Source organism: Crinia signifera, chromosome 1 (genome assembly GCF_055691185.1).
Source record: "Crinia signifera chromosome 1, ASM5569118v1, whole genome shotgun sequence".
Classification (NCBI taxonomy): Eukaryota; Metazoa; Chordata; class Amphibia; order Anura; family Myobatrachidae; genus Crinia; species Crinia signifera.
The window spans coordinates 372646368-372671026 of record NC_139217.1 but is presented as its reverse complement, the minus strand read 5'-3'; the positions used below and the strand labels follow the sequence as shown (position 1 = coordinate 372671026).

Here is a 24659-nt window from a genome sequence, read left to right as displayed (position 1 = left end):
CTGGTTGAATTTTGGTGGGTGCTATGTCGCATTAGCAAGACCCCCCAAGCACCAATACAGTGGAACCCCCCCACAAGTGACCCCATTTTGCAAACTACACCCCTCAGGGAATTCATCTAGGGGTATAGTGTACATTTCAAACCCCCAGGGGTTTCACCAATTTTGATACAAGTGGGCAGTGAAAATGAAAAATTACATTTTTTTACACAAAAATGCAGTTCTGGCTCAAAATTTTTCATTTTCAGAAGGTATGAAGGAGAAAAAGCACCCCAAAATATGTGCCCCAATTTCTCCCGAGTACGGCAATGCCTCACATGTGACCAAAAAATACCAGTTGGGTGCATGGCAGGCCTCAGAAGGGAAGGAGTGATTTTTGGATTTTGCAGCTCAGATTCTGGTTGAATTTTGGTGGGTGCTATGTCGCATTAGCAAGACCCCCCAAGCACCAATACAGTGGAACCCCCCCACAAGTGACCCCATTTTGCAAACTACACCCCTCAGGGAATTCATCTAGGGGTATAGTGTACATTTCAAACCCCCAGGGGTTTCACCAATTTTGATACAAGTGGGCAGTGAAAATGAAAAATTACATTTTTTTACACAAAAATGCAGTTCTGGCTCAAAATTTTTTCATTTTCAGAAGGTATGAAGGAGAAAAAGCACCCCAAAATATGTGCCCCAATTTCTCCCGAGTACGGCAATGCCTCACATGTGACCAAAAAATACCATTTGGGTGCATGGCAGGACTCAGAAGGGAAGGAGTGATTTTTGGATTTTGCAGCTCAGATTCTGGTGGAATTTTGGTGGGTGCTATGTCGCATTAGCAAGACCCCCCAAGCACCAATACAGTGGAACCCCCCCACAAGTGACCCCATTTTGCAAACTACACCCCTCAGGGAATTCATCTAGGGGTATAGTGTACATTTCAAACCCCCAGGGGTTTCACCAATTTTGATACAAGTGGGCAGTGAACATGAAAAATTACATTTTTTTACACAAAAATGCAGTTCTGGCTCAAAATTTTTCATTTTCAGAAGGTATGAAGGAGACAAAGCACCCCAAAATCTGTGCCCCAATTTCTCCCGAGTACGGCAATGCCTCACATGTGACCAAAAAATACCATTTGGGTGCATGGCAGGACTCAGAAGGGAAGGAGTGATTTTTGGATTTTGCAGCTCAGATTCTGGTGGAATTTTGGTGGGTGCTATGTCGCATTAGCAAGACCCCCCAAGCACCAATACAGTGGAACCCCCTCACAAGTGACCCCATTTTGCAAACTACACCCCTCAGGGAATTCATCTAGGGGTATAGTGTACATTTCAAACCCCCTGGGGTTTCACCAATTTTGATACAAGTGGGCAGTGAAAATGAAAAATTACATTTTTTTACACAAAAATGCAGTTCTGGCTAAAAAATTTTCATTTTCAGAAGGTATGAAGGAGAAAAAGCACCCCAAAATCTGTGCCCCAATTTCTCCCGAGTACGGCAATGCCTCACATGTGAACAAAAAATACCAGTTGGGTGCATGGCAGGACTCAGAAGGGAAGGAGTGATTTTTGGATTTTGCAGCACAGATTTTGGTGGAATGAATGGTGGGTGCTATGTTGCACCAATACAGTGGAACCCCCCCACAAGTCACCCCATTTTGCAAAGTACACCCCTCAGGGAATTCATCTAGGGGTATAGTGTACATTTCAAACCCCCTGGGGTTTCACCAATTTTGATACAAGTGGGCAGTGAAAATGAAAAATTACATTTTTTTACACAAAAATGCAGTTCTGGCTCAAAATTTTTCATTTTCAGAAGGAATGAAGGAGACAAAGCACCCCAAAATCTGTGCCCCAATTTCTCCCGAGTACGGCAATGCCTCATGTGTGACCAAAAAGTGGCAGGACTCAGAAGGGAAGGAGTGATATTTGGATTTTGCAGCACAAATTCTGGTGGAATGATGGTGGGTGCTATGTCGCATTAGCAAGACCCCCAAAGCACCAATACAGTGGAACCCCCCCACAAGTGACCCCATTTTGCAAACTACACCCCTCAGGGAATTCATCTAGGGGTATAGTGTACATTTCAAACCCCCAGGGGTTTCACCAATTTTGATACAAGTGGGCAGTGAAAATGAAAAATTACATTTTTTTACACAAAAATGCAGTTCTGGCTCAAAATTTTTCATTTTCAGAAGGTATGAAGGAGACAAAGCACCCCAAAATCTGTGCCCCAATTTCTCCCAAGTACGGCAATGCCTCACATGTGACTAAAAAATACCAGTTGGGTGCATGGCAGGACTCAGAAGGGAAGGAGTGATTTTTGGATTTTGCGGCTCAGATTCTGGTGGAATGAATGGTGGGTGCTATGTGGCATTAGCAAGACCCCCGAAGCACGGTGAAATTATAAACCTAGTATTCCATAGATGTGTGGTATATTTTAAAACACTCCTTTATACATAGGCCGGGTTTGTCGGGGCAAGTGTCACAAAAATAGTTTGCTTTCTTATTCCCTTTTTATAGCAAACTTTGCACCTTTTTTGTGTCCTGCCCTTTTTTCCAGTGGAGGGGATTTCATCAGGAAAATGCTGCCCTGGTACAATACGGGGGCCAGTACTAGAAGTACTGGGGCCCTCTGCCTGCTGGTTCCCAAATATTAGGCCCTTTATGACTTCCTCTTGAAAGTGCATAAATGTCCCCCTCTGGCCGGTAGAACGGAATAGCACGTAAGCGTTATACAGTGCCATCTGGATGATATACACGGCCACCTTCTTGTACCAGATTTTTGTTTTCCGCAGGGCACTGTACAGCTTCAGTACCTGATCTGAAAGATCCACTCCGCCCATGTACCTATTGTAATCCAGGATACAATTAGGTTTTGAGGTGTGGGTACTGGTACCTCGTACAGGGACGGAGGTGGTACTGTCTCCGTGAATTGTTGTCAGTATAAGGACATCCCTCTTGTCCTTATATTTGACCAACAACATATTTTCGTTGCATATTCCCCTGCTTTCACCCCTTCTCATTACTTGGGCAATGTGCGTTTTTGGGAGGCCTCTTTGGTTCTTGCGCACAGTACCGCAAGCTGCTGTACCTCTTGAACCAAGGGCCTTAAACAGGGGGATGCTGGTGTAAAAGTTATCCACATAGAGGTGATAACCTTTATCCAGGAAGGGGTGCACTAAATCCCAGACAATTTTCCCACTAACACCTACGAGGGAGGGGGGGCATTCTGGCGGTTCAATTCTTGAATCCTTCCCTTCATAAACCCTAAACCTGTGGGTGTACCCTGAGGTGCTTTCACACAGTTTATACATTTTTATGCCATACCTTGCCCTCTTACTGGGAAGGTACTGGCGGAATTTAACCCTTCCTTTAAAATGTATAAGGGACTCGTCGATACAAATACATTTTTCAGGGATGTACACCTCTTCAAATTTGGCACTGAAATGATCAATGACCGGCCTGACTTTGAATAGCCGGTCAAAGGTGGGATCATCTCTGGGTGGGCACTGTGCATTATCGGTGTAATGTATAAATTTAAGAATCGTCTCAAATCGAGCCCGGGGCATGGCCATACGGTAAAATGGGGTGCTGTACAGAACATCTGTACTCCAATATTGCCTAATTTCTGGCTTTTTTACTATGCCCATATGAAACACCAGACCCCAAAACGTCATCATCTCTACTGCATCTACAGGGGTCCACCTAGCAAATGATGACGTGGGGTTTTGAGCAATAAACTGCTGGGCATATAAATTAGTTTGGTCCACCATTAAATTTATAAAATCATCAGAGAAAAATAATTTGAAAAAGTCAATTTCTCTGAGACCTGTGGAATCAAATTGGATTCCTGGCATGGCCAAAAACTCAGGAACCTGGGGCTCAAAATTGTCTGGTGGTGGGGTCCATACGAGATCAATTATTGGGGGGGGGGGGGGGGGGGGTGTCTCAGCTGCTCTACGGGGGCGTCTTTGAGGGGGTCCCTCATCATCAGAGGAGGAAGAGGAGCTTAAGACGAATCCTTCAAATTCCCCGCTTGCCTCACTGGCTGTGTCAGAGTCAGAGGCAAGCATGGCATATGCCTCCTCCACTGAATACATTCTCCTGGATGACTGGGATGACATTTGGGATGACATTTGGGATGACATTTGGGATGACATTTTTATTTTTGTGTTACTGGTAGTGAAATGTTTCAACACGTGTATAGTGTAGGGGGGGGGTACAAACTTTATTTCAACCCGGGGGGTATGTAGTGTGTAGTGTGTATGTAGTGCAGAAAAAAAAATACTTTATACAAAAAAAAAAAAAATTGAAGGGGTTAAAAAAAAAAAATTGAAGGGGTTAAAAAAAAAAAAAAAAATGGAAGGGGTTAAACAAAAAAAAAAAAAAAAAGGTCCTGCGCCAAAAATTGAGCACAGATGTTGGTCAGTAACGTCCGTCACTGAACAGCGCTCAAAGGCAACAGGAATTTGATCAAAAAAAAAAAAAAAAATAGATCAACCCTGTGCCGAAAAAGATGATCAGTGATGTACGTCACTGATCAGCGCACAGCGGCCACAGGACACCCACAAAATCACAGTGTGTGTAAAAAAAAAATTAAAAAAAGACCCCACAGCACACACACAAAAAAAAAAGGTGATCAGTGATGCGACACTGATTACCAGTGAGGGGCAGCAGGTGCACAACCTTTGGTGCAACTGACAGTGCAACTGGCAGGTATATATAAAAAAAAAAAAAACCTCTGCACCCCCAAAAAGTTGCTGATCACCTCAGATATAGTGATCAGCACAAAAGGCGGGGGCAGCAGACACAAAATTTAGCACTCTCTATCACTCTCTGTCACTATCTCTCTCTATCTCTCTATCTCTCACTATCTAACACTCTATGACACTGCAGCAGCAGCAGTGACAGGTATATATATATATAAAAAAAAACCTGCGCCCCCAAAAAGTTGCTGATCAGTTAATTTATACTGATCAGCACAAAAGGGGGGGCAGCAGTCAGTTATATAAAAAAGATATAGCACAATCTGTCACTATCTCTATCTCTCTCTCTCTCTCTATAACTATTACACTGCAGCAGCACAAAATATAGCACTCTCTGTCACTAGGCCTCTCTATCTCTCTCTATCTCTCTCTCTATAACTATATCACACTGCAGCAGCACAAAATATAGCACTCTCTGACACTATCTCTCTCTATCTCTCTCTCTATCTCTCTCTATCTAACTAACGCTATTACACTGCAGCACAGGAAGTCACAAGTAACAGGATCCAGGAAGCATCCAGCACACACAAGCAGTGATGAAGCAGGCAAGATATTTGCAGTGATCAGGTAAGTATTTTGCAAGGTTCTGGTCAGTAAATGGCGACAGCTCGGCACGGTGACCGCACTGCACGCTATTCCAGACCGGAATGGCGTCTGCAGTGCAGTCACCGTTAGTTTAAACCCCCCTCCATGGCTGTGATTGGTCCGTCGGTCCGACGGACCAATCACGGCCTTTGGGGGCGGGCGGGGTGAGGTGGGGTGACACCAGTGTCACCCTTACACCCCGCGGTGATTGGTGCTGTACTTTACAGCACCAATCACCTCCGATCCCGTGTCACCGGCGAACGTTATTCGCCGGTGACACAGGAAAACGCTGTAATTGGCTGTTCACACTGAACAGCCAATCACAGCGATCGCCGACGGGGGGGGGCGGCATCGCAGCCCCCCCTGGGCATGCACGGACATGTCTGCTGTCAGGGACAGCAGACATGTTGAAACTGTCACCGCGTCTATAGACGCGGTGACAGTTAAATGCCATGACGTACATTTACGCCATGTGTCGGGAAGTACTTCCCGACCATGACGTAAATGTACGTCAATTGTCGGGAAGGGGTTAAGACATTTCCTGATACCAAGTCAAATACACACCAGAAACCTGCTCCAACTCTTCCCAATACACCATCAATTTATTTCCATCAGTGACTACAATGTCTGCAGTCATCATCTTACTACACAACCTCTCACAACCTAACAACTTCTCTACTTTCTTACACCTGCCCCTTTTTACCCCTCCACTGGATTCACTCTCCGAGCTCCCCTCTCTCTGGCACAATTTTGTTACTTATGTACAATTGCCTATTTGACAGTGTCAACTGATTCCAGCAAGACTAAGGTGTGAGGCCTCTCTGCTGATTTGGAGGTGATTTTCTGTGCAGACACACATTGAATGTAACAAACCTTATGAAAAGTAGGTGCAGAACAGGTAGAGGCAGATCCATGGGCGGACTGTTAATCCCTTAACCACCCCCTTTTTCCAGTGTAGATTCCCGATGGGCCGACAGAGGGTGTCAAACTGAGAATGTGGGTGTGTAAGGGGGCCACTTTTTGGTTAACCACAAATCTTTTAATTATGCATAAGTGGCAAATGAAAATTCCAGATATACATACTGTAAATAAAATAATGTTTTTCTTTTTTATTGGTATTTTCAAACACAACTGGATTACACAAATGCAATTAACCAACATTAATTCTAACATAAGGAGACTTTGTAAGCTTTAACATGTAAATAACAAACAAAATACATATGGCTACATCTAGTGTAAATTAAACCACAACTCAACATAATAGGCTACACTTCCTAACAAAGGGCGAATTTGGCATCATAATCCTCCAAATTATTTTACTTTGCAAATCATCTCCCTTAATTGTCATGCACCACATGACTTTTCATAATAGTTAAAGATAAACCAAAACGGATTAAAGAGAACTACCAATGACCATATGGGTTCCCGTGTCCTTCTCAAAGGCACAGCCGAGGCAAAGGATTTGATTGGATTAAATTCCTTTGAAAGGCACAAATATCTGAATACTTAACTAATTTGTTCAATCTTGAGCTTCATTGCAAACTGTTCAAGTTGACAACCTCAACATAACAAGTGAAGAGATAACCTCACACATAATCATATATTTCACAACCTTCACAATAGAACATTATTGCAATTTATTGCTATAATAAAATAACTTCGGTATGATTGTGCACCTACATTGTATTGATAATACACTAACCATTTTATTCCTTGCAGCAATTTACGGTATACACTGTACCAAGGCTTTTCAAAGTCTTTCTATACAAACTATAGAGGAAAATATAACACTGGCTGAACAATAAACGTACAGTTGGCATTCTTCAAGCCTAGAGATAGTAAAGGCGGTCAGCAAGTGACAGATGCGGCTCTCTGTGCACACTTTGGCCCACCAAAAACACTAGTTTATGGGCATACTGGCAAGGTGCAGGCACTCTGATAACTCCCTAGAAAAGAAATGGTAAAACTTAGCTTGTTACATACTAAATAAAATAGTGTACATTAAAAAAACATTGATACTCACAGGCCAATTATAGTAAAGATGACAGAGTTTGTAAGTTAGTCTCTGCATATAATCTGGCTTCAAGGCTGCGCTGTCATACACCACATTGTAGTGAGTGGGAGAAACTGTCCCTTGTCTTACGGATTGACTGATAATGAAGAAGTCATACCTAGCACAAACAGATTATTTTATAATGACAATAAATCATATTTCTAAGAACAAAAAAAAAATACAGATTCCTATAATCATGTAATAGCTAATACATATGTTGGTAATATTTAACAGAATTGAAGAAATTGTTAAACTATACTATCTTGAAATGAACAAAATGACTCTTGATTATGGATAGAGAAGCACACACATGTAACCCATCTTCTGAATAGCAATACTCATATTATTCATAACATGAATAATTAATTTGGGGACCGCGTGATGAAATGTACAAATTTACACAAAAAAAACATTTAAAATCATATGTTGACCTTTATATGTGCGTCCCATCTCTATGTCAACCTTTCAGCCTGTCTCGACCTTGTGCGTGTCTACAATTTAGATCGTAATTGAATAGGGCTTGGGGGATTCATCTGTTGTCATTAAAGAGGTGCTGAGTGACCACTATATACACACTAATTTAACAAACCCAATGCTGTGTATGCTCAATTTCTGCTACATCCCCCCCTCATACTGAGCCTGCCTGCTAATCCCCCTCTCCTAAGGCTGTCCCCATCACCTTATATCAGGAGCTGTTGTTGCTTGCGCTCTGAGAGGGTATAGCCATACACAGTTAATACATAGACACACATACACACTAATTAAGAGATTTATTTTGACAATTGTTTAGCTGCATAAAAGAAGAGTGCTCCCATTTTCTAGGGCAATTGTGTTGCTGTTATACAATTTATTTACAGTTTCTTATATAGCGCACACATATTCCGCAGGGCTTTACAGAGAATATTTGAACATTCACATCAGTCCCTACCCCAGAGGAGCTTGCAATCTATATTCCCTACCACATGTACATGCACACACAGCCATTCTAGGGTTAATTTTGTTGGAAGCTAATTAACCTACCAGTATATTTTGGGATTGTAGGAGGAAACCGGAGTACCCGGAGGAAACCCACGCAAGTACGGGGAGGATATACAAACTCCCCACAGTTAGAGTGATGGCGGGAATCAAACCCATGACCTCAGTGCTGTGAGGCAGTAATGCTAACCATTTCACTAGAGTCAATCATACTGGCTTCTCAATGAGATGTTATTGCTCAATCAAGAAAACTAGCCTGGGAAACCTATGCCTTCGACCAAAATGTGTCCTGACATCCCACAAATACAGCATCTGCCAAGGAGAAGCTGTGAAAGAAAGTATACAAGATTTAGAATCTCATATCGATGAACATTTTTTTGTTTGAGCTGACAGCCGCTTTCATCAGAGGAGGGGAGCGGCCTGTTAGCGCACTGGGGGGTGGCTGGAAGAGCTGAATTCTGTGGGCCCACTCTTCTGTGGGCTCTGCAAAAGTTCTATGAAAAAGGAAATAGGACTGATGCTCTGCTAAATTCTAAAATTAAAATCCAAATACACTTCAAATCGTGTTTACTGTGGGTTCCTTTCTGATCAAAGTGAAATACTACAGTATTACATGTATCCAATGGATTGAGTACCAAACAATTATATTTACATATTATAGATAAGTATATATTGTACTCAACTTTTGTCCAATTTATCCACTTGCATCTCTTATCAGACACCAGGATCAGTCAATATACAAGGAGACACCTTACTTCATTCTCAGGTTCTGTCAAATGTCTGAGGGGTTTTGTCGAGAGCCTGCATATACTTGTATACTAGAATCTGGGCATTGGTTGCTGGATTTTAGCACAGATTAGTTACATACTGGTTCCAAGCACTGGCTAGTACAACACAGCATTATCTATTCTCATCTCTTGCACATGCGCAGTAATCACAAACATACTGTATATAACCAAGATACATATATATTGTAATGGTATACCCTAGAATGTCTGTACAATGGGCCTAATTCAGACATGATCGCAGGACAAATTTGTTCTCAAAATGGGCAAAACCATGTGCACTGCAGTTGGGGCAGATGTAACATGTGCAGAGAGTAAGATTATGGTGTGGCGTGTTTAGCTGAAATCTAAATTGTAGAAACAAAAAAAACTATGCACATGTTCTAGTGTTCACTGCAGGGTGCTGCGCCCTGCCCAGTTTTTTTTTAACTCATTCATGCACCTTACCCCTTTAACATATTGTATTGTGTGCCCTTGTGCCACCATCCGCCGCATTGACAAGCTGAGAGCGGCAAGGGATGGTATGCAGCTGTAAGAGCTGAGCTGACAGCCGCTTTCATCAGAGGAGGTGAGCGGCCTGTTAGCGCACTGGGGGGCGGCTGGAAGAGCTGAATGTGACTAAGCTTACAGGACCCAGGAAGTGCAAACTGAAATGCTGGCGCCAATGACTCATCATGCCGGACAGGAGCAACAATTGAATAGCTCCATTGGGTGCAAAGAAGACAACTGCCAGCACTAAAAATTGAACCTCCCCTGTTGGATGGTGATAAACATGACAGGGAAATAGTCCATACGAAAAATCCCAATAACATGCGCAGTAATAGAAAAAACACTGGCATCGGTCACTGTTGTTCACTGCCACTAGGTGGGTTTGATTCTTAGTTGATAGGTCTCAGACTATACAAAGAGAATCATTTGTTTTCTTACATATCACCAATTTTAGGAAGCTTGTAAGGTCTTTGGGCAGAGTGAGATGGCTTTCAGTAAAAACAAACACTCTTGTAAGTATGCGCATGCAGGGAACGTTCTGTAGAGAAGTAGCAGCAATCTCTCCGCATCAGGCAATGTACTATCATGCCGCTTGTTCAGCTACAATCCCCAGCATGTCCTCCCCTCACTGTCCATAGGTTCACAAACTAGTAAACAATCTGCAATTTGTTCCTGGACAGGACCACAAAGACTTGCATAACTGGACAAAGCCCCATATAATATTCTCCTTTTAAGTTGCTCCCTGAATTTACATTCTTCCTTACAAGATTCTCACTCCACAGAATTCATTATATCTTTATAAGACAGTTTTACATTTTCCTACAAATTTATACAATTATCTTCTAGGGGTCAGGGAACTTTTTTACCTTTTACCCCAAAATATATTTCGATACACAGACGTTACCCCCTTGACTTGAAAGGAAGGAAATCATATAATTTTAATACATACTTTACCCCCAGAAAATTAAGATATATCCTGCTAGTATGGTACACAGCCTGGCAGCCATTGATGATGATGATTACGATGTATGGCTGTGTGTGGTACAAAATCTGTACCACACACAGCCATACATCGTAATCGTCATCATCAATGGCTGCCAGGCTGTGTGTGGTATAGCCATTGATAATGTGAGGTCCTGGCAACTATTAATGTCAGTATTTCAAGATGATATAGTGACAATCTGTGCAAACTTTTTTTCTCTAGACTAGAGATGGATATACCTTGACAGGAGCCTATAACCAGGCAAAGAAACTCGGTGCTGCAGAGATGGCGCAGTAACTAGTCAACTCTACTGAAGAAGTGGGCGGATCGGAGGCGGGGCCCGGCTCATCATGCAGGAAAGCGTATTATACATTAGGGCCTGATGCACTGCGTCAGGTACTTGTACACTCCAGTAGTGTAACAAACACAGCCGGGCATGCATATAGAATCGATCTTTAGATAAAATTAAATTCCTGGGGGTAATGGACAGTGGCGCTGCCGTGACACAGCCGGGCATGCATATAGATATATATACATATATCTATCTATCTATATATCTATCTATATATATATATATATATATATAGAGTCGTATATAGCTAAAGGCACAGGAGAGGGGACAGAGGAGAATGGTGGCAAAACTCTCAACTGCTTTCAAATTTATAAGGTAGGACAAATGATAGGATTGTCAACGGAGTGAACATTTTCTTAGGCCTCCAAAGAAATTGGGTGAAGTGGACTTCTACAGAAAACGATTGTTTCTCAGAGTGCGGTCTGTACCAGTCAGTGATCGAACTGAGATGATTTGCTTGATTTTATGTAAACGATTTGGTAAATTAAAGCTGGCCATACACCTAAAGATTTATTGTCTAATGTGGCTGGTTGGAACTAAGGGGCAGATTTATTAAGCTCAGTGAAGTGATAAACTGTCTGTTTTTTATCACCGGCCAATCAGCTCCTAACTGTGAAGTTACAGGCTTGTAACTTCACAGTTAGGAGCTGATTGGCCAGTGGCTGGCTTGGTTTGAAAAATGACAGGTAGGAGCTGATTGACCGGTGATAAAAACCAGACACTTTATCACTTTACCGAACTTAATAAATCTACCCCAAAGAACCTGGTAACAGATGGGAGGAAACGACAGTTTGACAAAAAGTCATTAAGATACCGTAAATAATACCGATGATCTACAAAGATCATAATGGCTCACTCCTGCCAGGCATCTCATGTCAGGGTGCACTGAGGCTAGATGTATGAGGACACACATGTAAGTTTGGGTTAAATCTTTAGGATTAAAAATAAATACTGCATCAATTTATGAACAGTTGAGGTCATTCCACACAGAGAAAATTCAGGCTGTGTGAAATAAAGCATAGGTTGGAGTAATTGTCTGACACCGATACAATTCCTAATACATGCATAGTTAAGCAGGGATGAACCAGACACACACCAGTACTTATCATTCAGCAGCAGCAGCTGAAAATTTATGAAGGGATTACTGTATATCGCCACAGGGTGTATGACTAGTTTTGAGTGTGTGTGACCAGGGCTGGCGCCACCACTAGGCAGCTTCAGGCATTTGCCTATGGGCGCCGGCCACTGGCGGGCAGTACTGAGCTGCAGGATAAGTAGGTAAGCAGCCAGTGCCACCCGTCGCCAGAGGAGCTGGAAGAAAGTGGCCTCAGGAAAAGAGCAAGTGAGCCCGCCCCCCACCCCCTGCGGACTATGTTAGCTGCAAACGGCGCCCGCAACCCACCTGGAGCCATCCTCGCTGTTTAACCCCCTCACCAGCGGCATTGAATACCGCCCATAGTATAACATTTACAGGCAGGGATGTAATGCGTGTGTGAGGAGATACATTACATTTGGAAATTAGGTAAATTAAGTACACAATTACAGCACATTTGCAACAAATAAACAGTGTGCATGGGGTTAAAAAATAGAACTGTACTTGTCATTTCTGCACTTTTCTACCCTTTCAAATGCATCTTAATCACAGTGCCTATTATGCCTTTATTCTGTATATAATTGTGAATGGATCTTCACTGCTTTCCAGCAAACCACTGTTGGTATGAGGATACAGTTGCATTACGCATAGAATATAGGCATGCCGCATATCTTTGTATGCAAGTGTACAATGTACACTCGCAGTGTACAAACCAATGTTTTCACTGGAAACACTGTAACATAATATTTTTTATGCCGATTTAGCAGCAATATAGGCATGCTGCATATAATTTTAATCAGAAGCTACCTCTGCGTCCTATTTGCACCCTATTATGAATAAGGTGCATTGTACAGGGAAAAGTGCAAAAATAACATGATCTATTTTGACAGATCAAATATTATTTTTATAACATTTTTATACAAAGTTACAAATTTCCTGTAATTGTGTACTTGTAATTGATTTTGAACATTGATAAATATAACTCACCCAAACATCCACCAGCTCTAATTAGGTCCGACTTAGAGCATTTTGGGGTAAATTTACTAAGAATATGAATACAAAATTTCGTATTCGTATTCTTAATACGAATTAATGTGACTGCATACGGCTGTTTCAGCCGTATGCAAAGTCGTGTTCCGGAGGGGAATTTACAAAACAGTCAAATACGACTGCTTTGTAACCCTCCGATGGTGTAACTATTCATATTAGTAGCCGTATGTACAGCCGCTAATACGAATTTGTACAGGCAGGCTGCACGGAAAAAAACAAACGGCGTGGGGTGCCCACCACAGCCGTAACCAGCACCAGGCTGGTAATAAAAAATCAGGAAACCTGGAAAATAGGGGTTCCCCGATTTTTTACAACCAGCCCCAGGCTCCATGCCCAGGGCTGGTTCCCAAAATATGGGGGACAAAATGAGTAGGGGTCCCCCGTATTTTAAGAACCAGCCCCAGGCCAAACCAGCCAGCAGGGTAATGTCACAGCCGGGGGACACTTTTTATATAAAGGTCCAGCAGCCAAAACATCACCCTACTGACCAGTCAGCCTGGCCAGGGGTCCTGGGGTAGTGGGGACCCCCCCAATGAAGGGGTCCCCCCCTCCAGGATTTACCTGACCAGGCTGAAGCCTGGTGCTGTCCCCGGTGACCCTGGAGTGGTGGTCACCGGGCTGATTTCAGTGTAAAATAAAGAATAAACTATAGTTTAATACTGTGGAACTATGAGTCCCAGCAAGCCTCCCCCGCATGCTGAGACTTGGAGAACCACAAGTCCTAGCATGCGGGGCATTAAAGGGCCCGCTAGCACTTGTAGTTCCACAGTATTAAAAATAGTCAAATAACACACACTGACACCTGAAAAATAAATACATCTAAAGCCCACACATACTGATACTTGCCTATCTTGATCCCGTTGGTAGGTCCCAGGGTCCGGTGCTCCGGGCCTCCATGGTCCATGGTCCAGGGTCCCATGGTCCAGTGCCTTGGTTCCTGGGACCGGGGCTGCAGAGTCCGGGGTATTGGTTCCTGGGTCCTGGATCTGAAGAAAGAGTCGAATTATACTCACCGATAATTCCTTTTTCTTCCTAGAGATCCCATGGCAGCCATAACACTGGGATGTTCCCTTCCCCCATAGAATTAGACAGGATAATTTTTCTCTAGGACCGCCCACCTTGGGGTATAATAGCCTCCTCTTCCCCCTCCTCCATGTCTTTTCTTGTCTCCGAATATGTCCTGGAGAAAAATACATAACACAGGGAGGGCAAACCAGTGGCTGCCATGGGATCTCTAGGAAGAAAAAGGAATTATCGGTGAGTATAATTCGACTCTTTCTTCTACGATCCCCATGGCAGCCATAACACTGGGACATACCCAAGTAAACACACGGGAGGGCTAGATACTGCATGAAATATTTTATATATATATATAGTCATTCACCCGTAAGGGCTTCTTGTAACACATGCGTCCCAAAGTGGGCAGTAGAAACGTTGAGTGAATAATGGTTTGAGAACGTATGGATGGACGACCATGTTGCTGCCTTACAGATCTCAGCTGTTGACGCCTTCGCCTTATTCGCCCATGAGGTAGACACTGCCCGGGTAGAGTGTGCCTGTACTATGGAAGGTGGTGCTTTGCCTTCCTTCTTATAAGCGAATAAGATGGTCTCTCTAATCCACCGAGATATGGTCTGCTTCACCGGCGCTTTACCCTTTTTTATTCCTTCCGGAATCACAAACAGGTGTTTAGTTAACCTGAAAGGCTTCGTTCTCTCCAGATACAACGTTATCCCTCTCACCAGGTCTAACGTGTGCCACGCCTCTTCTTCTCTACCTTTAGGCTGAGGATAGAAATCAGGTAAGGTTATCTCCTGGTTCAGATGAAACGCTGACACTACTTTGGGGACGAAGTCTGGATGTGTCCGTAATACTACCCTATTAGGGAAGATTATCAAGTATGGTTCCTCCATCCACAGTGCCTGAAGCTCACTAACCCGTCGTGCTGAAGTCACAGCTACTAGGAACACCACTTTCCAAGTTAGATATTTTAGCGGGCAGTCTTCAAGTGGTTCAAAGGGATCCTTTGTTAACACCGTCAGAAGCAGGTTTAGATCCCAGGGGGCGACAATTGATTTTATCGGTGGCCTGATCCTTTTCATCGCCCTACCAAACCTTTTAACAATTCTTTCTTCTGCTAGAGGTCTGTCCAGTAACACACTTAATGCAGATATCTGTGCCTTAATCGTCGCTGTGGCCAAACCCATCTGGAAACCTTCAAACAAGAACTGTAATACTTGGTCAGTAGGAATGTCCAAACAGTTATCTTTGAACTGTCCCCAACTAATAAACCTATACCAGGTTTTATAGTAGGCCTCCGATGAAACCTTCTTTCTGGCCCTCAGCATCATTTCAATCACTTGGGGTGACAAATTGTGTCTCTTTAGGATCTGCCGCTCAATTTCCACGCCTCTAGTTGTAAACTTGCCGGCTCTGGGTGCAGCATAGGCCCCTGATGAAGAAGGTCCCGCCTGTTGGGCAGCTGCCATGGTCCCTGTATCGCCATCCTTAAGACATTGGAAAACCAGGCTCTTCTTGGCCAATGTGGAAGAATTATCAGCACTATTACTTGGTCTTCTCTGATCTTTTTCAATACTTTGGATATCATTGGGAATGGCGGGAACAGGTATCCCAGTTTGAATGTCCACTTGATTGAGAAAGTGTCTAACGTCTTCGCCTGTGGATGATAATACTTTGCGTAGAATTCGCTCACCTTTCTGTTCAAATAGGTGGCCATCAGGTCCACTTCCGGTGTTCCAAAGATTCTTGTTGTCTGCAGAAAAACCTCGCTGTTCAACTCCCATTCTCCCGGCAATATAGTCTTGCGACTCAGGTAGTCTGCTATGACATTTTTCTTGCCTGGAATATAGGTTGCCGAGATTGACCTTAGGTTGTTCTCCGACCACTTCATAATTTCTTCCGACATCCTCATCAGTTTCAGGCTTCTGGTCCCGCCTTGATGGTTTATGTGAGCGACTACAGTCACGTTGTCGGACATAATCTTCAGATGGGTGCCCCGAATCTTGGGTCTTAGTTGACACATAGCCTCCCAGACTGCCTGCAGTTCTCTGAGATTGGAAGAGTTCCTTGCTTCTTCCTTGGACCAAGTTCCCTGGACCGACATCTTTTCGAGGTGACCTCCCCACCCCACTAAGCTGGCGTCCGTGGTCAGGACCAAGAACTGCGGGTTCTCCAAACTTGATGTCTTGTTTTCCAAGTCTTGGAGCCACCAACCAAGAGATTGCTTCACCTGGCTTGATAACTTTATCATATGTTGATCCCTTAGTCCTCTTTTTAGTAAGGGCAGAAGAAACCACTGAAGCTGTCTCGAGTTCCACTGTGCCCATGGAATGACTTTTATACAGGAGACCATCATTCCTAGTAACTGTACTGCTTTTATTAGGGGAATTTTCCTTCCTTGCAGGACTTCCAGAATTAGCTCCCTTATTTTCATGCACCTCTCGAGAGATAGGGCTACAGAATAGTTTCTGGTATCTATCCTTACCCCCAAAAAAAGAATATTTCTGGTCGGTATCAACTGACTTTTGTCTCTGTTTATGACCCATCCGTGGCTCTGCAGTGTCTCTGTGACCAGGTTCAAGCTTTGCTTCAGCTCGTCCACTGAGCTCCCAGCTATCAATAAGTCGTCCAAGTATGGCCAGATCTGGACCTTCTGTTTTCTCATCTCCGCTACCAGCGTAATCAAGACTTTGGTGAAGACTCTTGGGGATGTCCTCAACCCAAACGGGAGGCACGTGAATTGGAGATGCTGGCCGGCCACATGAAATCTTAGGAACCTTCTGTGTTCCATACAAATCGGGATATGGTAATAAGCGTCCTTGAGGTCGATTGACACTAAGTACTCGCCCTGTCTTATGCCTGTCACTATGGATGACAGACACTCCATGCGAAACTTCATTTTCTTGATAAAACAGTTCAGGTCCCTGAGATCCAGGATTGTCCTGAAACCTCCACTGCTTTTTTCTACTAAGAATAGGTTGGAGTAGAATCCCTTCTTGTGGTAAACCTCGGGTACAAACTCGATCGCTCCTTGCTTCAGTAGTTGGCTTATCTTGGAGCATAAAGCTGACCTTTTTTCTTTTTCTATAGGTACTCTGGACGTCAGGAATCTGTTCTGTAGTGGGATTTCCATAAACTCGATATGATAACCCTGTTGGATTATCTTCAGTACCCATCTGTCGGATATGGTACTCTCCCATTGGCTCCTGAATTGGAGGAGTCTGGCTCCTATCACTGCCTCCTGGGCATAGTCATGATCTTCCTCTGTCAGGTTGGAAGCGTCCTCGAAAGGGCTGGCGGAAGGCTTGCCTTGAAGTGCTTGCTCCACCTCTCCTATAGTAAGGCCTACCAGGCCTATAACTCCTAGAGTCCCTATAGGATTGCTTGGTCGTGCTGGGGTACGGGAAGCGACTCTTCCTGTCCTGCGGGAGACGTACAGATTTCCCTCCTGACAATCTCTGTATCATAGCGTCCAGGTTTGAGCCGAAAAGAAATTTCCCTTCAAACTGCAGAGTAGTCAGCTTGTTCTTGGAATTCGCGTCAGCGCTCCAGGGTTTTAGCCACAGGGCCCTCCTTGCGGTTACCCCTGCTGCCATAGTCTTCGCTGCAAAGGCCACTGAATCTAGGGAGGCCTCGCACAGGTAATCTATGGATTTCTGCATCACCTCCAAACTCTTCAATACATAATGTTTAGATATTCTTTCCTCCACGTCTGTCTGTAGGTTAGTCGCCCACAGTCTCAGGGCCCTGGACACCGATGCGACTGCTACCGTAGCCTTAAGAGACCCAGCTGAGGCCGTATGAACCTTCCTAAGTCCGTTCTCAATTTTTCTATCCATTGAGTCTTTGAATGCTGCTGCGTCCTCCACCGGAATAGTAGACTTGGAGGTCAGCTCTGCTACAGCAGCGTCCACCTTAGGGATAGAGCACCATCCCAGGAACTCATCATCCTTATACGGATACATCTTCTCAATACGATTTCCCAGAGTCAGCTTTTTATCCATATTCGTCCATTCTTTGGAAATGGTATCTCTTACCATTTTGTGAACCGGGAACGTTCTTCCCTTCTTCTCCCTATCTTCAAATAGGGGGTTCTTCTCCGACGTACCTGGTTCTTCTTTATAATTCATAGCTTTATAGATGTTTTTTAATACATTTTCCACCAGCTCCAAATTAAAAGATCTTACATCTTCAACTTCACCTTCATCTGTAGAATCCCTTCTATCACCCTCTATCTCTTCAATTGTATCCTCCTCCTGGCTAAACTCCGCCTGGGTTCTGGATCTTTTCTGGGTCTGTGACTGAGCAAACTCCTGCTTTGACACAAAGGACTCTTTCATCCAGTCCATGAGTTCTCTAAGAACATCTGACTTCTTTTCTTTCTTTTCTAATCTGTCCTGTCTGGACTCACATTCTCCACATAGAGATTTCTTCTGGGCAGATGCAAATGATTTGTCACATGACATGCAATTAGTCTGTATAAATTTCTTTTTGGCTGTTCTCTTCTTAGGAATAGCAGGTACATCCTCATCCTGTTCTATAGGCACACTACAAAAGAGAGTTTACTAAGTACTATTCTGTAATAAAATGCTACAAATAAACAGCTAATGCCCACAAAAACCAAGGGCTTACCTCTGAGGGGCATTATCCGGCTTATGGGGAGAAGGCTCATCCATGATGCACACAGCAGTCAAAAACAGCCAGGCACTGAGATCAGTGTAAGGCACGCTGTCCATTTGCACCTTTAAATATGGCGCCTTAACCCTCAGTTCCCCGGATCACCTTCATTCAGGATGGCCGAGCGGAACCAATATGCTTCCCCTTGTTTCCGCGGGGAAGCATTTACCGCCCGTCCCCCGGCGTTTGCAGGCGGAAGTGACGCGCGCGCACACTTCCGCCCCTTCTGCCTGATGTATCCGGAGCGTGCAGACGCGGCTTCCAGCCGGTCTGCATCCACTCCACGTGGAGCGCGCACACAGCTTCACCCTGCCACAAGGATCCCGCTGGCGCCCTGCGTCCATCTACTACAGGTACCTCCGCTCCACGTGGGACTGTCACCATTATTCACATCGCGTATACAGGCAGGAACCATTGCACTAACATAGCTAAAGCTAGTTAGACACTTCTTCTCCCCGGGGAGCCACCCCTTCAGCTCCATGCTGCGTGAGGTAACCCTGCTTAAAACAAACATAACAGCCTACTCTGTCCTAACTCTAACGGAGACAGGAAAAAAAGACATGGAGGAGGGGGAAGAGGAGGCTATTATACCCCAAGGTGGGCGGTCCTAGAGAAAAATTATCCTGTCTAATTCTATGGGGGAAGGGAACATCCTAGTGTTATGGCTGCCATGGGGATCGTAGAAGAAATCCATGGGGGTACCTGTGGAAGAAAATCCAATTCACCAAGCTCCTCCTGCGAAGATCTGTCCTTTTCTGTCTGACGTAGTCCTGGTCTTCTGAAAATAACAAACACCGGCGATTCCGGCTGCTACCCGAGACGGACTGCGGAGAGACGCAGAGATGTTTCATCTTCCACGCTTCTCCTCCGAATGATTCTATTGGCCGCCTAGCAGCCAATCAGGAGCCGAGAAAGTCGGCCCCTGATTGGCCACTAGGCGGCCAATAGAATCATTCGGAGGAGAGGCACGGAAGATGAAACTCTGCGTCTCTCCTCAGTCCGTCCCGGGTAGCAGCCGGAATCGCCGGTGATTGTTATTTTCAGAAGACCAGGACTACATCAGACAGATCTTCGCAGGAGGAGCTTGGTGAGTTGGATTTTCTTCCACAGGTACCCCCATGGATTTCTTCAGATCTTTGGTACCCCCATGGATTTCTTTGATTGTAAAAAAATCAGGGAACCCCTATTTGCTGGGTTTCCTGATTTTTTATTACCAGCTCCGGCTCTTTCAGCCTGGTGCTGGTTACAGCCGTGGCGGGGACGCCACGCCGTTTTTTTTTCATTTATTTATTTTTTTAACACTGAAGCCTGCAAATACGACAGGAAAATAAAGTGTATTTTCCGGTCGTATTTGCCCGGCCATTCGCAGGCGTTTTACGCTAATTAGTTGCCATATTCTCAATACGGCCGCTTAGTAAATCAGGAACCACCATTCTTTTGAATGGTGATTCCTGTCGTGTTCTATAGATGGTGTATTCATTCCTATTTGTAAATACAAATACGAATGTCCCATCAATACAAATACGAAATTTTTTATTTTTGGCATAGTAAATGCCAAAAATACGAATACGACAAAAAAATATATCGTATTTTAGTATGAAAATAAGATGTTTTTTAATGAATTTATCTTAGTAAATATGAATTTCATGAATTTATCCCCCTTTGTGTCTGCCTTTTGACATCTGGATCAAACCTTTTACCAGCAGAATACCTCAGACTGATATAATTGACAGGGACACAATTAAATAGAGCTTGCAGCTGCACATATTTTTCGGCATCCCGCGAGTTATAAAAAGTTGGAAATCACTGATCTAAACACTTCCCTACATGGTTATTTGTTGTATATACTAAGGCAATAAGAATTTTATCATACTTAAGGCAAAACCACCCAGTGCGTATGGATAACGATTAAAGGAAAAATCGCTGTGCATACACACTAAGCGTTTTTCACCCCTTTTTAGCGATTCCCCCCAGGGTGGACAACTTTCCATAGCAGGATGCTATGGAAAGCCATCCACTTCGCAGTTCATCTGCTGGTAACACCAGCAGATGAGCAGCTGGGCCAGCGATAATGCGGGAGCACTCACCGCTGCTCCTTACACAGTGGGTGGCTTTCGAGCTGAAAACAGCTCAGACGAGTAAACAAAGCTGCTTTCAGCTCAAAGTTGCCCAATTTGTATGGGCCTTAACAGTTTTACTAGTGCTTACCTTTAAAATACCATTCAACTGAATAGAGGTAAAAACTAATGGAAAGGTAGGTGAAATCGTATGAACATTGCTTAAATGTATCTGGAGCCATCATTGTTAAATATGAAATACACTTACATTATAATGGGAAAAAACAAACAAAGGCACCTTAAAACAAAGCTACTGAAATGTTACAAGCACCTACCATTCAGGACGGGTGACTTCTACATCGATAATTGTCCCAGGAGGCGGGTTCTGGAGTCTGTCACCGAAATGAGCAAAGAATCTTGCATTGACCCGTTTCTTCACCACAATAAAGGAAAGCTTGGGACTTTGCAAAAATAAAATAACATTAGGCTCCATAGGATTGCAATTCTGACTAGTATACAGATGTGTCCTCATTTATCTGTTGTAAGCACAACCAAAATCTTCTTGTGTCCCACATCTTTCTTTGACAAAAATATGTCTTATGGTGTGTACACACGGTGAGATTCCTTTGCTATTCGACTTAAGATTCAAGTGCTATGTAATCTTTGCTAACTCTGTACTATTTACATACAATTCATGCTATCTACATTAGATTTGCACTATATTGTCATTGCTGCCCTGTCTATCTGGGTTTCGATTTGTGCTGTCCCGGGAGCGCGCATCGGGATCGCAAGGTAAAAAACCTGTGTGATCTGCATGCGATATTTGACTATATAGTCAAAATCTAATGTCAAATCTCACCGTGTGTACACAGCATTACTTACATTGCACATGTAAACTGTGCTTAATAATTTATATATAACACTTGTATATCTGTGTCCCACTGGGTCTCTGAATCTGCATACGATTTTGCCCTTCTGCCCCACGGGAGGTTTCTGTCCTCCCTAAGCTCACTTTAGCAGCTTTTTTCCAATACAATATTTGTACTGCTCCATATACAGACAGTAACACACAATATATGTTTCATATAAAATTAATCAGCACAGCCACCTTGTGCCACATTGCATCTAAGAGCGAGAAGCACAGAATATGAACATTCAGCGATTCTCTCAGTACGCTATGGTGCCGGGTGATCGCTTTTTTATTTTGCCAAGTAACTGGACTACTACGGACAGAAGAGGACCTGATCCACGCCATGGAAATGTAAGCATGAATGTGGTGTGTGTGTAATAAAGTTCTACATTTCTTGCGTGTGTGTGATTATTTAGCTATTGGTTCAGCTGTGGAACTACAAGTCCCAGCATGGCCAGTAATGGGCCGCATGCTGGGTCTTGTGGTTCTCCAAGTCCCAGTATGCAGGGGAGGTTTGCTGGGACTCATAGTTCCACAGCTGTAGAACTACAAGTCCCAGCATGGACAGTAATGGGCCGCATGCTGGGTCTTGTGGTTCTCCAAGTCCCAGTATGCAGGGGAGGATTGCTGGGACTCATAGTTCCACAGCTGAACGCAATGGTTTAATCTTTTTTACACCAAGATCAGCCCGGTACCCACAGCCCAGGGGTACAGGGGACAGCACCATGCTTCGACCTGGGCAGGTAAGTTCTGGAGCAGGGGTGGGGATATAATCATATATTTAACTCAAGTAGAGAAAATTCTATTCAAATTTTTACATATTTTTAGAATGTACCTGTAGTCACTTCCTGCAGCTTTTATGCAACTTAGCAACTGGGCAATTTCATAGTCGACGACTGCTTTGAGCTGACCATCACCAACTCCATCTCGATAGATCATGATACGTGATGGAAGAGCTTTGTTGCAAGCATACCAGGCATTTAAAGCCGCTATAAAGAATACAAAAGTTAGGTCTGTACAACCTTAAGGCTTACTCTACTGCGGAGAAAAATATGTATTGTTAAAATGTATTTTATATATATAATATACCGTATATACTTGAGTATAAGTCGAGGCACCTAATTTTACCACAAAAAACTGGGAAAACTTATTGACCCGAGTATAAGCCTAGGGTGGGACATGCAGCAGCTACTGGTACATTTCCCTGTATAATAATACCAGGACACAACAGGCTGCTCCCACTGCCTAATAGCAGGACACCGCAGGCTGCTCCCCCTGGGACATCACAGGCTGCTCCCCTGGGACATCACAGGCTGATCCCCCCCTGCTCACCCCTGGGACATCACAGGCTTTTCCCCCTGCCTTATAGCAGGACACCACAGGCTGCTCCCCCCTGTTCACCCCTGGGACACCACCAAATTCAATTTTGACAAGAATACACTGTAATGTGCACATAGACGTGGTACACAGGAGCTGACAGATGCAGCAGCACAACAAGCACAGACACGTCCACATACACCAGAAGCACATTCCTCCACTCATCCACTGAGACCTGTCATTAGCAATATCACACTGGGCATTACCCAACACTTATTTGTTCTATAAAGTTTTATTACAGGCACACAGGAATATCACCACAGTGATGGCAGGCACACAGGTATATCACCACAGTGATTACAGGCACCCCCTGCAAGGGACACCGCACACGGAGGGGGAGGGAGAAGCCGCCGCTTACCTCCTCCAGCGTCCGACTCCAGGGGGTTTGGGGTGCGCCGCTGACTGGCTCCACGGCCTCCGCCACTGCCCTGCCGTCCACTTGGCTGCCCGGCTCCACTTTGAACAAAGGCGCGGCTACGGCAACATGGCCGCCGGCCTCCTGCACTGAGGACATGTATAGTGCAGGAGGCCGGCAGCCATGTTGCCGGTAGCTGCGCCTATGTTCAAAGTGGAGCCGGGCAGCCAAGTGTATGGCTGAACGCAGGGCAGACGCCACTGACTCGAGTATAAGCCGAGTGGGGACTTTTTCAGCTAAAACAAAGGCTGAAAAACTCGGCTTATACTCGAGTATATACGGTATATATATATTTAGGGGCTTGAAAACCCCACCATCATGATGGAGGGGTTTTCAAGCCCTGAAACGTTGATGTGACACCGTTTGCACCATAAATCATTTTATGACAAGTCTCCTGACTGCCGCCTCTCTGCATCATATATATATATTTATATAAAATCTATCAATCAACTATAATATATATATATATATATGTCTAGTGTCTGTGAGTCTCCAAAACACTGACATCTGCTGGCAGAGAGTGAAACTACATCTCTTTCCCACATATGCACAAACACAGAAGGTAGCAGACTAGCTTTCTAAGCTTTAGCTTCAAGTGGGCCTACTAGTGTGAGTGTGTATATATATATATATATATATATATATATATATATATAGTCCAGGGTGTTTCCACAACTGTTCAAGTTTGTGGAATGTCGGGCACTCGCCTCATAAAGAATCCAGCACAATGTGTATAAAAGTCCAAAGTAAAGGAGTTTTATTTTCAATTGGTCAAGTCGATTTTTACTGTCATGCAGATAGGTTATGGGGGCATAACCTATCTGCATGACAGTAAAAATCGACTTGACCAATTGAAAATAAAACTCCTTTACTTTGGACTTTTATACACATTGTGCTGGATTCTTTATGAGGCGAGTGCCCGACATTCCACAAACTTGAACAGTTGTGGAAACACCCTGGACTATAATTGGTTGCATGTTTATTATGTGCACCCTTTGTCTGGCACCCCGTGTTGTATTATACTCAGTGTGAGTGCGGTCTATACATAGACTATATATATATATATATATATATATATATATA

The 24659-nt window shown here is 43.9% G+C and overlaps 1 protein-coding gene across 1 annotated transcript in view; it reads right to left on the bottom strand.

Annotated features, from left to right (window-relative positions):
• Window positions 1-6424: 6424 nt before the first annotated feature.
• Window positions 6425-24659, bottom strand: part of LOC146010509 (piwi-like protein 1) — a 187223-nt gene continuing 168988 nt past the window's right edge. Inside the window, exons 18-21 of the mRNA XM_083151290.1 lie at window positions 22620-22773; window positions 21210-21335; window positions 7365-7512; window positions 6425-7287 (exon numbers count right to left, since the gene is read on the bottom strand). Coding sequence (XP_083007416.1) covers window positions 7171-7287; window positions 7365-7512; window positions 21210-21335; window positions 22620-22773 — 545 coding nt within the window. The 3' untranslated portion in view covers window positions 6425-7170. The remainder of the gene's footprint in view (window positions 7288-7364; window positions 7513-21209; window positions 21336-22619; window positions 22774-24659) is intronic.